The sequence below is a fragment of the Aquarana catesbeiana genome, linkage group LG04 (assembly GCF_042186555.1).
Source record: "Aquarana catesbeiana isolate 2022-GZ linkage group LG04, ASM4218655v1, whole genome shotgun sequence".
In the NCBI taxonomy this organism is placed as follows: domain Eukaryota; kingdom Metazoa; phylum Chordata; class Amphibia; order Anura; family Ranidae; genus Aquarana; species Aquarana catesbeiana.
In genome coordinates this window covers 658,185,243-658,201,992 of record NC_133327.1, presented here as the reverse complement: position 1 = coordinate 658,201,992, position 16,750 = coordinate 658,185,243, and the positions used below count along the sequence as shown (strand labels likewise).

The 16,750-nt window shown below is 44.6% G+C and overlaps 1 protein-coding gene across 2 annotated transcripts in view; it reads right to left on the bottom strand.

Moving 5' to 3' along the window:
• The window catches only part of TTC7A (tetratricopeptide repeat domain 7A), a 577,716-nt gene that overhangs the window by 466,591 nt on the left and 94,375 nt on the right, over nucleotides 1-16,750 (bottom strand). For both annotated transcript variants that reach the window (XM_073628505.1, XM_073628506.1), the window contains one exon: nucleotides 15,805-15,917. In XM_073628505.1, the coding sequence (XP_073484606.1) occupies nucleotides 15,805-15,917 (113 nt within the window). The remainder of the gene's footprint in view (nucleotides 1-15,804; nucleotides 15,918-16,750) is intronic.

Below are 16,750 nucleotides of genomic sequence, written 5' to 3'. Positions count from 1 at the left end.
CCTACAAGTGTAGAGATCACTTTCCTGGGTTTAAATTCTGCCAGTTGACGTAATCTGCATGCCAATTGTCTACACCTGAAATGTACATGGCTGACAAAGCTGAAATATGCAGTTCTGACCAGGACAGGCTCTGCTTTACTTCTCTTGCAACAGTAATTCTTTTTATTCCTCCTTTATGGTAATGTATGCCAGTGCCATAATGTCCGACTGAATCCAGAACAGATGGCCCTCCAACAGATTGGTCAAACGCTGTAGGGAAAATCGGCCAGAGCCCAAGATTTTTATTGAGAGACAAGATTCTACCAACGACCAAGTCCCCTGCACAGACAAGGTGCCCAAGACTTCCCAGGACCGACTCGCCTTACATTGCAGAGGACTGGAGTGAAATGAGCCCAAAGACTTAGTCCAGAAGCTATACAGTTCTCCACTTCTGCATGAGGGTTCAAGGTCTACATATTCCACAATGGTGATGCCAAGAAATCGCAACAGGGCCAAAACTGGAGCCAAGGAGAAGCTGAATAGGACAATAAACTGGTATGGCAAAGGCTCTACAGCAAATCCCAGAAAACTGATTATGAATTGGTAGTGCAAAGGCCCTACAGCAAATCTCAGAAAACAGTGGTCTGCTGGAAAGATGGGTACATGCAAGGAAGTATCTTTTATGTCCACAGAAGGCAAAAAGTCAGTCTCCCTGAGACATACATGTCCTCAGTTTTTTCATCCAAAGACAAAATGATTCAACTCAAGCTATACCATTAAATATAATATGCCCCCCCCCCCCCCCACACCACCCCCACCCTGCAGATGTACAGATTAAAGAACAGACATTCCATGCTGTACTTCAGTGCCTGTGATCAAGAAGCAGATTTTTTCTTGCATCATGGTCCTGCTCCCATGTCCAGTCATTCTGGACACAAGTCAACTGTTTCATTGAAACTATATTGTGTCTACCTAACTGCTGATGCCCCAAGACACATCTTTTTTGGCTATTAGAGGAACTTTAAATTCGTTTGCAAGAAATGAATGAGGTACCGTAATTATAGTTTTATTCCAAAAACTGTTATTCTTAACTGGAAGCAAACTTCTCTTCATAACTAACTGAGTGTAAAACGTTTATTACCTCGGCACTTCCCCTATACCAAATTATATATTTTAATAGGAACTCTTCCTAGAGGTATGACGTAATTCTAGGCCCATGGTCTCAGTCACTGCTTATAACATAGACTGGTGAAAGCTAGAGCAAGGAGACTGTACCATTACTTATCCAATCTATTCTGACACAAACTACTCTAAACAAACTTGGAGCGCCATTCTAAGCACTCACAAACTGCCCCAGTGATTCTCAGCTCTATCGGGTGTCAGCATCCAGATACACATCCAGAATAGAAATGGTATAAAGAAGTCAAAGGACGCCGCACTCCCATTAGTCGGGATAGTAGGATAACTGTGAAACGGCCTCAGCCTCATGTAAAATGAATCTAAACCCAAGAACATCCGCTAGCTGTCCAGGCTACCATGTGAAGCCTGCAAGAAAGAAGCGAGCTGCCGACTCTTATCTTATGTGATGAGCGATCTTTTCCACATCTTGTGAGTCTTTTTAATAACATTTTTTACTCTTAATACTGCACTCAGGTGGCATCTCTGCTTTATTCTTAAACCCATGAACAAACTGTAATATATTTTTTTAAGTTTTTGCCCCTTTATTTTCACCTGGTGATCCTGCCAGTAATACGCTTCCTGTTCTATGGTGACAGCGCTCACTTACTGTGCTGTACCTATGGAGGAGCAGTGATGTCACCCTAGGACGGGAAATGTGTTAGAACTACACAACACCATCTCCTTATCATAACACGGGGGGAGTCGACAGAGAAAACTAGAAACCATGCAAACTGGTAACGATCAGCTGATTTAAATACCTGTCAGGATCAACAAGTGGTTTTTTTTTTTTGCACTTATCAAATAAATATAACAAAACATTTTCAACTGTATTGTAGCACCCTCTAGTAGTAGATAGGTACATTTATGCAGGCCTGGCTGGTTGCTAGCCCTGTTTGTTTTCATTCTGGCCTGTGAGTGTCTCAGGGTAGGGCTGGGTGACGAACAGGTGGTGTCATCAGGACCTCCCATTTCTTTTCAGAGGCTTCTAGTGCTTTCTAGAAAGAGTGTTGGGAGGGGGGCTGGAGCTACCTGGGGTGTTTAGGGAGCCCTGACCAATCCCCAATCTGGATTGGCAGGGGACAGGCCTCTTTAAATACCCAGGGTCAGGCCAGCGACGAGGGTTGTTGTCAGGTGGAAGAGCTGGAGTGAGAGGGTGCAAAAGCTGTCGGGGCCTTTGAGGGAGCTCCCCAGCCTGGGGAGTGACCTTGGGTCTGGGCTCGGGTGCAGTAGGGACCACTTTCAAGAAACATATGAAGAGGTCCTGGACCAGAGGCAGAAGAGAGAGCAAGGAGAGGACAACGGGAGAGAGCAGTGCTAAGAGACTCCAGGGAGGACAACTGGTTGCAGCCAGGAGGGCTGGTGAGTGAGGCACAGTCAGGAGGACTAGGGAGGCACACCTGGGAGGACTGGGAGCTTGCAGTCTGCGATGGGTGCAGAACCAGAAGTGTGGACTGTGCTGGAAGAGGCAGTGGAAAGAGGTAGCTGCAGCCAAGAGGGCTGGTAAGGCCTGAAGAGGGCTAACTGGAATCAGTAGCCATAGTTAGGGCAGCTAGCACAAGGACTTTTCTGCTACACTGTTGGGGCCGTGGTCAGTCCTAACAAACAATTAGTGCTAGCTGTTCCTGGGGAACCAAGTGATGTGCTGGAGGTGACTAGAAGTGACAGTCTGCAGCAAGTGATGTGCAGGAGGAAGCTGAAGGATTATGTACAGGGAGTGTACATAGTTGTCCCAAAACCAATTGCTGTTTCTATTAATCCACGCTGGGCATCCCATATCTCCCATCTCCATCCAAGTTATACTCCTCAATAAAACAAAAAAAAAAACAAAGTTCGCTGACTGCTTTATGTCTTGGAGTATCTGAGAGTGAATGCAGGGCTGGGCAGGGTGAGAGACAAACCACAATTCTCAGGAGCCCTTACGGGGGTTCCGCTACAGTATATTTATTCAACACACCAAAAAGGAGCAACGATAGAAGTTCAAGTTCAGAAGTGTCGAGCTTACATACACTTTAGGGGGCCTGCCAGTATTTTTTCTTCTTTGTCCCATCAGGGAGATTTCCTTTGACTTCCAGTCCCATAGAAAGTGAAAGGAAATCTCTCCTAAGTGAAGGGATGTCCCCATCAATTACAGTTATCACCAGAAGAGATTTCTTCATTGGATGATTTTGTTAGTGAGAGACATTCCTACATTGCCTCTCCCAGCAATTGTGCCAGAGCCATATATAGCCTGAGCGTCGGCGGTTGTCAGACAACGGGCCCAGCTCTGACAGCACCACCCCTTCCACTCCCATTAATCAGTGGTAGCATGGCCCTAAGAAGCTGTCCTCACTGCTAGGCAGAAGGTCGGCTCAATCTGCCTAGCCTCCTCGGCACTGATTGGCTTGGTGGCCACACACCCCGAGCTCTGTCTACAATGCTCCTCCCTCTGATTGTCTGCGGCGCTGTGGCACTCTATTTGAGCGTCACAAGCTCAGGGCTTTTGGCTTGTCATTGTGTTCTTCCATTCTGGCTCTTGTAGATTTGTCTTGACTTGCCTCGCGTTGGACTGCTACTGTTGCCTGACCCTCTTCCTTACCATTGATTGGATTATGGATTATTCTACTGATAGCAGCATGACCTCTTCCCTGGATAGGGATTACTCTGATTGCCGCCAGATCTCTTGCCTGGATAGGGATTACGCTACCGATTGCTGCCTGACCTCTTGCCTGGATATGAATTTCTCTACTGATTGCTGCCTGCCCTGACCCCTGCTTGGATAATGGACTATTCTACTGATAGCCACATGACCTCTTGTCTGGATAGGGATTATGCCACTGATTGCTGCCTGACCTCTTGCCTGGATAGGGATTAAATTACTGATTGCCTCCCGACCTCTTGCCTGGATACAGATTACTCTACTGATTGCTGCCTGCCCTGACCCTTTCTTGGAAAATGGATTCTGCAAGTCAGACCTGACTGCTGCACACTTGGCATCCAACCAGTCACTAGGTCTTTCTCACTCCTGCAAACAGTACCTACCATAGATCTTAGCCATATCATGAAGCCATCTGACATGGTATATGAACTCTTACGGTTTCTGAGGGTTGCTGGGGAGTGCCCCAGTCCTACGATTACATCACTTTGCCCTAAAGCAGTATTAAACCCAAAAGCAAACATTTATTATATTTCAGCTTACCAATTGTTAGATGTTGGTGTCTGCATTTGTTTGGTTTTTTTAGGGTTTCTTTCCTTTATTTTCATCTGATGCTCTGACCAGTAAGTCTGCTGTTTTTCAACAGAACAAGCTGTCTTGCATATGTGGCAGTTAGAGTGTTGAGACATACCATTTACCACTGAGAGAGGTGCTTGCAAAGATCAGTGTTTATTTATGAAAAACCTTTATCTCAAAAAACAAAACAAAAAAAAAACTATTTGCTGTAAAGTGTGATCTGGAGTTTGGCTTCAATTCTTCAAATCTGCTACTACATCTAACACTCCCCTCAGGCTGACAATGCTGCTGTCTGCTGTGCCCCAAGGAGGCACTCTAATATAAGAGGTGTGTTACTGGCCAGATCACCGGATAAAAACAGAGGGAACTGTTTGCAGTTTGTGAGAAGCCATGTGGGGGACACAGCAAAAATGTGGAAGAAGGTGCTCTGGTCTGGTCAGATGAGACCAAAATTGAACCTTTTTACCTAAAAGCAAAACACTGTGTGTGGAGCAAAACTGACACTGCACATCACCCTGAACACACCATCCCCACCGTGAAACATGGTGGTGGCAGCATCATCTTTTGGGGATGCATTTATTCAGCAGGGACAGGAAAGCTGGTCAGAGTTGATGGGAAAATGAATGGAGCCAAATACAGGGTAATCTTAGAAGAAAACCTGTTAGAGTCCGAAAAAGACTTGAGACTGGGGTGGAGGTTCAACTCTCCAGCAGCAAAACAACCCTAAGGGTCGGTTCACACCAGAAGCGGCACGACTTGCAGGTTGCCTCACCGAGGTGACCTGCACACGACTGCCACGGCGACTTGCAAAACGACTTCTGTATAGAAGTCTATGCAAGTAACCCCCAAAGTAGTACAGGAACCTTTCTTCTAAGTCGGAGCAACTTGCGTCGCTCCGATTAGAACGATTCCATTGTACAGAACGGGAGGCGACTTGTCAGGCGGCTAGGTCGCCTGACAAGTCGCCCCGTGTGAACCGACTCTAAACATACATCCAGAGCTACAATGGAATGGTTTAGTTCACAGGTGGACTCCATTTACTAATTAGGTGACTTCTGAAGGCAATTGGTTCCACTAGATTTTAGTGAGGGGTATCAGAGTAAAGGGGACTGAATACAAATGCACCCCACACTTTTCACATATTTATTTGTAAAGAAATTTGAAAACCATTTATCATTTTCCTACCACTTCACAATGACAGCATGTGCCACTTTGTGTTGGTCTATCACATACAATTACAATATACATTTAAGTTTTTGGTTGTAACAAAATGTGGAAACTGAATAATTTTTCAAGGCACTGTATGGTTTAGATCAAAGCATATTCATGTGTTAGAATGGTCCAGTCAAAGTCCAGACCTAAATCTAATTGAGAATCTGTGGCAAGACTTGAAAATTGCTGTTCACAGACGTTCTCCATCCAATCTGACAGAGCTTGAGCTATTTTGAAAATAGGAATGGGTAAAAATGTCACTCTCTAGATGTGCAAAGCTGGTAGAGACATCCCCAAAAAGACTAATGCTGAACGGAATGTCCGTCAGAAAAAGTCCAATGGGAGCTTCTCATCGTATATTCCAACCGTGTGTATGACCCATCGGACTTTTTCCGTTGAAAATTCAGATAGACAGAGAACATGTTCTAAATTTTTCTGACGGTACTAATTACTATCTGGAAACCCGCTCGTCTGTATGCTTTTCCGACGTACCAAAAACAACGCATGCTCTCAAGCAAGTACGAGACGGAACCTATTGGCTACTGGCTATTGAACTTCCGTTTTCTAGTCCCCTCGTACGTGTTGTACGTCACCGCGTTCTGGACGGTCGGACTTTGGTGTGATCGTGTATAGGCAAGATCGCTTGAGCAGAACTCTGTCGGAACTCCGTCGGAAAAACCTTCAGAGTTTATTCCGAGGGCAAAACCGCTCATATGTATGCAGCATTACAGCTGTAATTGCAGTGAAAGGAGGTTCTACAAAGTATTGACTCAGGGGGGCTGAATACAAATGTACACCACACTTTTCACATATGTATTTGTAAAAAAATTTGAAAACCATTTATCATTTTCCTTCCACTTCACAATTATGTGCCACTTTGTGTTGATCTATCACATAAAATCCCAATAAAACACATTTACGTTTTTGGTTGTAATATGACAAAATGTAGAAAATTTCAAGGGGTATGAATACTTTTTCAAGGCACTGTACTATAGGTCAATCATTGCAAAAGTCTTGCTCTTTTTTGCAGAACAGGATGCAGACTGGTACACCAGATTTCCCCGGTACCTCCAGTTTCTGTGGCAGCTCTATGTGGGTTTCCTGCCACTTTCTGTACAGGAAATGAAGCTCACCATGACCAATAGAGAGGGTGAATCTTGGCATTGGGCACCCAGACAACAATAACTGCCTGAAAGGTTTCTCGCCCTTCGACATTCTATCCTAAATTAATGAAATAATGTATTTTTTTATGCGTACATACTGTATATTGAATAGCCATATTTGCATGTTTTGCATACAGGCTCTGCTTCCTGGTTGTGCACCAAGCTGGCCAGAGATGAACATTTTATTTTGTTCCCTGCTGGCTAAACTAAAAAAAAAAAAAAAAAAAAAAAGAAACTGATTCCTTCATCCACCCAAGCAAAGAGGATGGCACAATCCCTCCACCGGGACATTGACAGCGGGACCCGGCATTATCAGAATACCCTGAATAGCAACTGCACCTAACAGGAGTGCTTACAATGATCAGCTTGTATTCATTTATGTCAGATCTTTATCCCAAAATGAAAAAAAAAAAAATCTGTTGCTGTACCTGCCTAAAAAAAGTGTTAGCTGGAGTTCAAGCAATATTAAACCTAAAACCAAAAAATATATCGCAGCTTATCAACCATTACATGTGGCCGCTGCATTCATTTTCTTTATTTTAGGCTTTTTTTCCCCTCTGTTTCCTTTGCTTTCCCCTGGTGATCAGGCCAGTAACACACCTCCTGTATTAGAGTGTCCCCACTCTGGATGAAGGAGCACAGGGGGCAGCTTTGAACAGCAGCATTGGCCGTCTGCGGAGGGGGGGGGGATTTCATATATACTAGCAGATTTAAATACACTAACAAATTGAAGCCAAATTTTCCAGCTCACACTTTATAAGCAGTTACAGAAAACCATTGTAAGCCAGTGCTAAATGATTTGTCTCATCCTTGTAAAATGATGCATCTCTAGGACAGCTTGTTCTTTTGAAAAACAACAGACTTACTGGCTGAATCAACAGATGAAAATGAAGGATGGAAAGCCTAGAAAAGAAAATGAATGCAGCCACCACATCTAAGAACAGGTGAGCTGCAATATAATACACGTTTGCTTTTGGGTTTATTACCGCTTACAGCTTTAAAGCATAACTAAAGGCAAAACTTTTTTTTTTTAAAGTGAAGATGGATTAGAGCCCCTGTCAGTTTTTATAGCTGTCTGTGCCCCTGTTAAAGAGATTCCCCCTCTCTATTTGTTTACCATTATCATTGAACGTGAAAATAAAAGAAAACCCCAAATTTTGGGTTGTTCCGGAAGAAGTAATAGAGAGGAAATCTTCCATTGGGGTCACTAGTTCTGGTGATCTGGGGGCCCCCAAGAGATTCCCTTCACTTGCAGGGATTTCCTCTCACTTCCTGCTTGGCTATGGGACAGGAAGTGAAGGGAAATGTTTGCAATGGGACACAGGTGACAAAAAAAAAATCTGACAGGAGTGTGTTACTGGCCAGATCACCAAGGGAAAAAAATAAAAGGCCTACAAAAAACTATAGTGAATGCAGCCACCACATTATTAAAAAAATGCTGTATGTATTAAAAGTTTTGTGTTTTTATTTTATACCGCTTTAAGCATGAATTTCATTTAACCCCTTCATGGCCACGCTATAGCCGCACTTTGCCGGGAGGAAGTCATATGACGTGCTCGTGCTTCCTGCGCACCCCTTGTGGCAGCAGTGATCTGTGATCGGGGTAAAGAGCCAATCACGGCAGCTCTTTAACATGTGATCAGCTGTGTCCAATCACAGCTGATCACGGATGTAAGCAGGATTTGCCGGTTATCAGCAATCCTCCCCTCATGCTGACAGGGTGTGTGGAGAGGAGAGACAAAAACCAGCAAATTCACACAGTGCACTGATTATCAATGCAGCCCCAACAGTGCTCACCAGTGCTGCCAATCTGTGTCCACTAGTGATGCCTATCAGTGCTGCCTATCATTTGCGCCTATCATTGCCTATCAGTGCCGCATGTCAGTGCCATCAGTGCCTCCTATCAGTGCTGACTATCAGTGCTGACTATCAGTGCTGACTATCAGTGGTGCCTCATCAGTGCCCATCAGTGCAGCATATCAGTGCCCACCATTGCAGCCTATCAGTGCCCATCATTGCAGCCTATCAGTGCCCATCATTGCAGCCTATCAGTGCCCATCATTGCAGCCTATCAGTGCCCATCATTGCAGCCTATCAGTGCAGCATATCAGTGCCCACCATTGCAGCCTATCAGTGCCCATCATTGCAGCCTATCAGTGCCCATCAGTGCAGCCTATCAGTGCAGCCTCATGAGCACACATCAGTGAAGGAAAAAAATGACTTATTTACAATATTTTATAACCAAAACTAAGAAAAAAATTTTTTTTTCAACATTTTCGGTATTTTTTCATTTGTTTAGCAAAAAATAAAAAACCCAGTAGTGATTAAATACCACCAAAAGGAAGCTCTATCTGTCTAAAAAAAAAAATGATAAAAATTTAGTTTGGGTACGGAGTTGTATGACCGCGCAATTGTCATTCAAAGTGTGACAGTGCTGAAAGCTGAAAAATGGCCTGGGCAGGAAGGGGGTAAAAGTGCCCTGTAGGCAAATGGCTAAATATCCACTTTAACAAAACTGGAATTAAGATTCACATTTTTCTTTTACCTGTGAGAATCATTATATTCTGTAATGTGTTAATAAGAAAAGACATAAAATCTCTTCTAAGTACATCATGACTCATTCATCCTCAGCTCCGAAAAGGTTTAATTTGCTCATTTCCTGCAAATGATTCACAGAGTAAGTAGAAGCAGAATAAGGAAAAGGCCACACACTATGGATGGGACAGACCTGCCACTGTGCTAGGAAGAGTCTAACAAACGTTTCCTGAAAGACGATCGTATCAGAAGTCCCATAATCCTTCACTTCTGTCTGTGTGGGCAAAAGTCTGACCCCTCATCTATATTCGGGAAGAGTTTTTGAAAAGCATGCATGCTGTAGTTTAATAATAATAATAATGAGGGCTCTTGTAGATAGGCATTTTTCCTGCATTTTGACATGTATTTGATATGCATATCATTGGCAGAGCCAGTGCCGAGACAAGGTCATGCAGGGCGAAGATGTCAAACTGCGCCCCCCCCCCCCCCCAAAAAAAAAATTCTATAAGCATTAAATGTCAGCAAAAATACCTCCAAGCACTACTCTGCACGCTAATCCCTAAGGATATATTTTCTTTACAAGCCAAAATTCTCCCTAAACAAAAATCCCCCCCCCCCCTGCTGGAATCCCCTAAAAAAACTTTGATCCCCATCCCCCCCACCAGCTCCAATGCTATCTCTCCACAAATCTCTCCTCCTAGGACCACCCCCCCCCCCCCTCCACACACAAATTACCCATTCTAGAACAAAACCTCTATCCCTCAAAATTTCCCTCAGAGCACAAATTCCCCCCCCCCCATGCCCCCTCATAGCACAAAGCCCCTCAAATTTCCCCACGAGCAGAAACCCCCCCAATCATCCCTACTACCACAAATCCCCCCCCCCCCAATCCCTCTTCCTAGCACAAGGTCTCTTCCCCCCAGAATTTACCCTCTCAGCACAAATCCCCCCCCCCCAATTTTCCCATGAGCACAAATCCTCCCCCAGCTAAAATCCCACCAAATCCCCCTTCCTAACACAAGTCCCCACCAAAACAATGTCCCCACCTATCAAAAAGGACACCCCCGCCCAATCCCCCCTCCCAGCACAATTGTATAGCTCCCAACTGTCCCTGATTTGGAGCAATGTCCCTCTGTCCCTTATTCCTCATCATTTATCCCTCATTTTGGTCTGATCTCTATAGTTGTATGTAAAATGCACTTTTTATCTTTCAAAAAATGTTTCCCAGTGCTAAACCTTTTATCCAATTTCTAAATTGCTGTATTTGTACATTTTAGAAGCCAATATAAAGGAATAGTAGTGGTAAAAAAAAAGTCCTTGTGGATTTAATTAACTTTTTTTTTGTTAATTCACCTTTAAGGGGGTGTGACAGGGGGCGTGTCCTATGCCTACATACGTTTGCTAGTAACTGGCCCTCATTCCCATCATAAAATGTTGAGAGGTATGACAATTGCCCCCCAAATCCCCCCCCCCCCCTGAATTTCCCCATTTCTAAAACAAATCCCTGCCAAAAAAAAACTCCCTTCCTAGCACAAATCCCCCCCCCCCCCCCCAATTTCCCCATGAGCACAAACCCTCCCGTAGCACAAATCCCCACCTAGCAAAAATCCTTCCTCCCTAATCCCCCTCCTAATACAAATCCTCCCTTCAACAAAAAATGTCCCTTAATAGCACAAATCCCCTCCCCCCTCCCAGCACAAATCCCCCCCCCCAAATCCCCCTTCCTAGACACCTAGACACCCCTCAAATCACCTCCCTACACAAATCACACACCCCCTCCTAGCACTTATTTCCCCCTCCCCCCAACCTCTCACTAATCCTCTTCTCTTTCCCCCCTCCTAATGTCCCCCCCCCCCCAGGCTCCTCCTCATCTTGGCACACCAGGAGGAGCCTAGGGCAAGCAGACATCTAACACTTCTGCCAGGCAGGCGGTGGGGGAGAGATGCCGGCTCCTGTGGGGTATGGAATCAGGGCTGGGGACACCACTGACAAACCCTGCACAGTCCAGATCTGACAGTCCTGATGCAGGAGAAATCAGCAACAGGAGGAGGAGCTGAAGGGCAGAGAGAGCACAGAAAGAGCCTCCTTCCAGCTCTATTCTGCTCTCCTCATTCAGCTTGTGACGTCCCAAATTAAACGGTTTGTGACATCCTGCACTAAGCTGCTTGTGATTTCCCTCGCTAAGCTGCCAGGAGTAATGATGCTGCTGGCACTACCACTGTCAGCTTGTAGTGGGCAGGAACTCTTCAAGTTCTGCCCCCTCTGCACATGACACCTGCGCCCAGGGCAGCCATCCCTTATGCCCCCCCCGACCCCTCTTGCCCCCCCCCGACCCCTCTTGCCCCCCCTTGTCCTGGCCTTGAGCAGAGCATCACATTTTCACTGACCTGCAGTAATGTAGGTGACAGATCAGAGGTTGCGTCCGACCTGTTTGATCTGTACATCCACGATATGAAAAAAATGTATCAGCAGCACTCCATTCCTAGCTCCTGTTGCCGTATTTATGAGTTGTCAACAAAATGAGTGCATACAATAATGTCTCCACCTGGGAACCAACCTTCCTTGACGCATTTCACCCTATCCTTATGAGCAAGCCAGGAGTGGTGAAACGCGTCAAGTAAGAGGAGCTAAGAGTGGAGTGCTGCTGATGCATTTTTTTATATTTCTGATGGGGATTGGAGTTGGACTGCAGTGGCCAGCACCCACATTGTCCCTGAACAGGAGGGGCAGGTCTTTGAGCGGAGCTGTGAATCTGGGTATGATTTGTAAGTCCAACACAGTTTTTGATCCTTTTTTTGTCAAATGCAGCACTTTTTACTTAAGGGCCGGTTCACACCACCGAAATGCGGATGCGTTCCAGATGCGTTTCTGCGTGCTCTTTTTTGCTGCATTCCGGGGGGGTTCTTGGTGCATTTTCAATGTGTTTTTTCCCCCTCTTTTTTTTTTTTTTATAAAGTTTCCTGTTCTTTTTCTCTGTAATGAGTTTTTGATGAGTTTTTGATGTGTTTAGATGCGTTCTGGTGAGTTTTTTTTATGTGTTTTGCTGAGTTCCAGTACAGTTCTGTGCAAAAAAAAAAAAAAAAAAAGGCAGAAGGTTCTACTTTTTTTTCTGCCCTGGAAAGCACTGGAACTGACCGCACTTGTGTGAACTAGGCCATTGAAACCTACTGTCCATGCGTTTTTGATACAGAAAAAAAAAATGCACTGGACTGCATCTGGTGTGAACCGGCCCTAAACACATGGGCTTGAGAACGCCCATCTTCATGAGCCCTAATAATAATAATACTTTTGGGTTTATAGATGCAAAGGTTAAAGACACCATTGCAGCACATCATCTTCATAGGTACAAGTCTTCAGTGTTAATTTTAGTCTTAGGACTAAAATGGCATTTTTGTTTTAGTCCCATTTTAGTCTTCTGCAATTGTTTTAGTTTTAGTCGTATTTAGTCGACTAAATCTCCAGTACATTTCAGTAATTGCAATTCAGTTTTAGTCATAGTCTTTTGACTAAAATGGCTTTTAGGTTTAGTTTTATTTTAGTCATCTCAATAGTTTTAGTTTAAATCGTATTTTAGTCGACTAAAATAGTATTCATTTAGTCAACTAAAATGTTTTTAGTTAGTCAACTAAATTAGTCGACTAAATTAACACTGCAAGTCTTGCCTTGCAGCACTAGAGCCCTAAATGCAGTTCTCATGGGGGGGGGGGGGGGGCACAGTTTTAACACTGTCCCAAATATCTCAGCAGTTTTGGGGTATATAGATACAAGAGCTCCTCCATTTTTATTAAATAGTGCAGGCCAGTGACCAGACCTAAAGCCTGTAGCTATCCTCCAACTGTGTCTGTTTGCCCCATATTAGCACTCTCTGGGGTTTATTTCCTAAAGCTGGGGAGTGCACAATCAGTCTCACTTCTGCAGAGAAACCCGCCAGTTTCTAACCCCAGCTTGTTCAATTAAGCTTTGGCAATAAAACCTGGAAGCTCATTGGTTTCTATGCAGAAGTGAGACTGATCTTGCACTCTCCAGCTTTAGTAAATAAACCACTATGTGATTTACTAAAACTGATTGCACACACAATGTGGTGCTGTAGTCTGTAGCTCTGCATAGAAACCAATCAGCTTCCAGGTTTTTTTGTCAAAGCTTAATTGAATAAGCTGAAGTTAGAAGCTGATTGGCTGCCATGCAGAGCTGCACCAGATTTTGCACTCTCCAGTTTTAGTAAATCAACCCCATTATGTCTGTAGCACCCTGGGGTTTAGTCAGGGAGCTCCTCACAAATTTACTCGCCAAGAATAGTTATCTTGGTCGATTGATAGAGATCTATTGATTTCTCCCTAAGTTTGGCCTTGTTGCACTTTTCTCTTCTACCACTCGGTGGCTGTGTACTTGGTGGTACTAGATATGAGAAGGACAACTCAAGGTCAGGTTATGGGTATATGCTGGTATCTCGGCCAATGGGCGGGGGTTTTCTTGAATCCCTTGGCCTGCTGGGAGAGCCTATATATTTGTGTTCTGTGCCTATATATTTGGGTGGAGTCAGGTGATCTGTGTTCTGTGCCACCTGGACGGCTGTCGGGGAGGACGTGTGTCATATTCCCCGGGCTGCTAGGACAGAGATTGGACCTATCCCGGGGGGCATCTGCCAGGCTGTGTGAGCGCCTATTCAGAAGTAAGAGGGCAGCGCAGGGTTGGGATTGTGGCTTGCAGTCCAACCAGAAGTGACGGTTCTGTCGGTCGGAGATAGAACGGAAGGTGTCACCACTAAAGGACCAATCTTCTTTACCAGGGACCACAGTGAGTAAGTGAAGCAAGTACTGGAACCATATTCTCGCCAAACGGCCACGGTGGAGAATCTGGAAACTTCAGGCTGTGATCAAGTCACGGACCCAACCCGTGGAGGAGACGCTTGCAGGGCAGCCTTGTGAGTCAAGCCAGGGACCTCGCCGGTTAGCAGGGGTGAAGCTTGAGAAGTATCTGGAGTACCAAGCCAGGGACCCAGCAGGGGTGACGCTTGAGGGAGATACCACCAAAGAATGGAGGAGCTCAAGGGATTCAGAGTCAGTGAATCAGAGGGTCTAGTGAGAGAGACCAGGAGCTCAGTGTAGAAGAACTACAAGAGGTAGTTGTAGTGGAGCTGAAGGAACTGTGACGTTTAAGTTAGGAACTGTTAAAGACTGTTACCATAGAAGACAGCATTCCTGCATGTGGAGAAGTGGCACCTTGCTGGGGCCTTTCTCTGCACGGCTCTCCTCCTATTGAAGTCTCGGAGTCTGCCAATTGAATCTATAACTACTTAAAAGGGTGTCCTGGCCCTAACCCTCTTTTCCCCCAGGGGAAACAACAACAGGATCGCAGCACACAGTACACATTGTTAGGCACACAGTTAACCCCCTTGATCACCCTAGATGTTAACCCCTTCCCAGCCAGTGTCATTAGAACAGTGACAGTGTATAGTAGTATCACTGATCACTGTAGTATTGTCACTATTGATGTCAATGGCATTTAGTGAGTTAGTGTACCCCTGAGCCAGATAGTGTCAGATTTCCCGCCACACTATCACATTTCCACTATAAGTCGCTGATCACCACCATTACTAGTATAAAAAAAAGAAATATAGAAATTCCATTATATACCATAGTTTGTAGACGCTATAACTTTTACAAAAAAACAAATAATATTCACTTATTGCGATTTTTTTTTTTTTTTTTTACCAAAGACATGTAGCAGAATACACTTTGGCCTAAATTCATGAAGAAATGTAATTTCTTAATTTTTTTTTTCAGATATCTTTTATAGCAGAAAGTAAAAAATATTTTTTTTTTTTTTTTTTTATGTTTTCTTTTATATAATAAAAAATAAAAAAAGCCAGTGATGATCAAATATCACCAGAAGAAAGCTCGATCTGTGTGAATTTTTTTTTTTATAGATTTCATTTGCATACCGTGTTGCATGACTGCACAATTACCAAGTAAAGTAGCGTACTGCCGAATAGCAAAAAATGGCGTGATCATGAAGGGGAATGGATAATATTATATATGAGGGGTAGGTGCATTTGTTTACTCTGTATATGGTGACAATGAATAGCAATGCACCTCAACATGCTGTGGTGTAACAGGTAATGCCCACATGTGATGCTGAGCCTCCATGATTGAAAGAACTGAAATGTGACGAATGAAAGGAGCGGGCCAGGGAGAGTAGGGCTGGGGATGAAGGAGCTATAGGGGTATTCAAACTACGGCTATCCAGTTGTTCAGGAACTACAATTCCCATCATGCCTAGTCATGTCTGTGAATGCCAGAACTTTACAGTACCTCATGGGACATGTAGTTCATCAAGAGCTGGAGGGCTGTAGTTTGGAGATCCCTGATGCTAGATGATGCCAGACGTCCTCCAGCCAAGAAATGAGGTGGGCTATATCTGACTTGCTGCAGTTTCCAATGCACACAGTGAGAAGCTACAGCTACATTCTTTGTCTATAACATACCTACTTCTCAAAACTTTATTAAAGCTGGACAACTGTCCACTCACCCTCTCTTGAAATGCGCGGCATAGGCGCTCTGAAGTGCCGCTTCCAGGAAGTAGCTGAGCTCAAAGTCAGGACAGGGTGAGCCTCCTTTAGTGTTCCTCGAGCTGCTCATGGTCTGGTAGGGAAAAGGAGAGAGAGGGGTGAGAAATGCATGTGTGCAAATCAGGAAAATAAATCCATGCAAAGCTAGAAGACTACACATAATCATCTGTCATAGGGGTCTCTAAACTTTCTAAACAAAGGGCCAGTTTACTGTCCTTCAGACTTTAGAGGGGCCGGACTGTGGCCTTTGGAAGTACAAAAGGTCCTGATGTCAGTGGGAAAAAACAGTGCCCCATCATTGGTGTCGGTGGGAGGAATTGTGCCCCATCATCTGTGTCATTAGGCCCCATTGTTGGTGGCATTGGGCCTCACTGTTGGTGTCATTGGGAGAAATTGTGCCCCATCAGTGGTGTCAGTAGGAGGAATTGTGTTCCATCATTGGAATCATTGGGCCCCATTGGTGGTGTCATTGGGAGAAATTGTGCCCCATCAGTGGTGTCAGTAGGAGGAATTGTGTTCCATCATTGGAATCATTGGGCCCCATTGTTGGTGTCATTGGGAGGAATTGTATTCCATCATTGTTATCACTAGGCCCCATTGTTGGTGTCATTGGGAGAAATTGTGCCCCCTCATTGATGTCATTAGGAGGAATTGTGTCCCATCGTTGGTGTCATTGAGCCTTATTGGTATTGTCATTGGAATGAAATGTGTCCCATTATTGGTGTCATTGGGAGGAACTGTGCCCCATCATTGGTGTCATTGTGAAGAATTGTATCCCATCATTGGTGTCATTGGGCATTATTGTTATTGTCATTGGGAGGAATTGTGTCCCATCATTATGCCCCATTGTTGGCATCAGTGGATGAAATAGTGCGCCAGGGGCCACATAAAAGCAGGCAAAGGGCC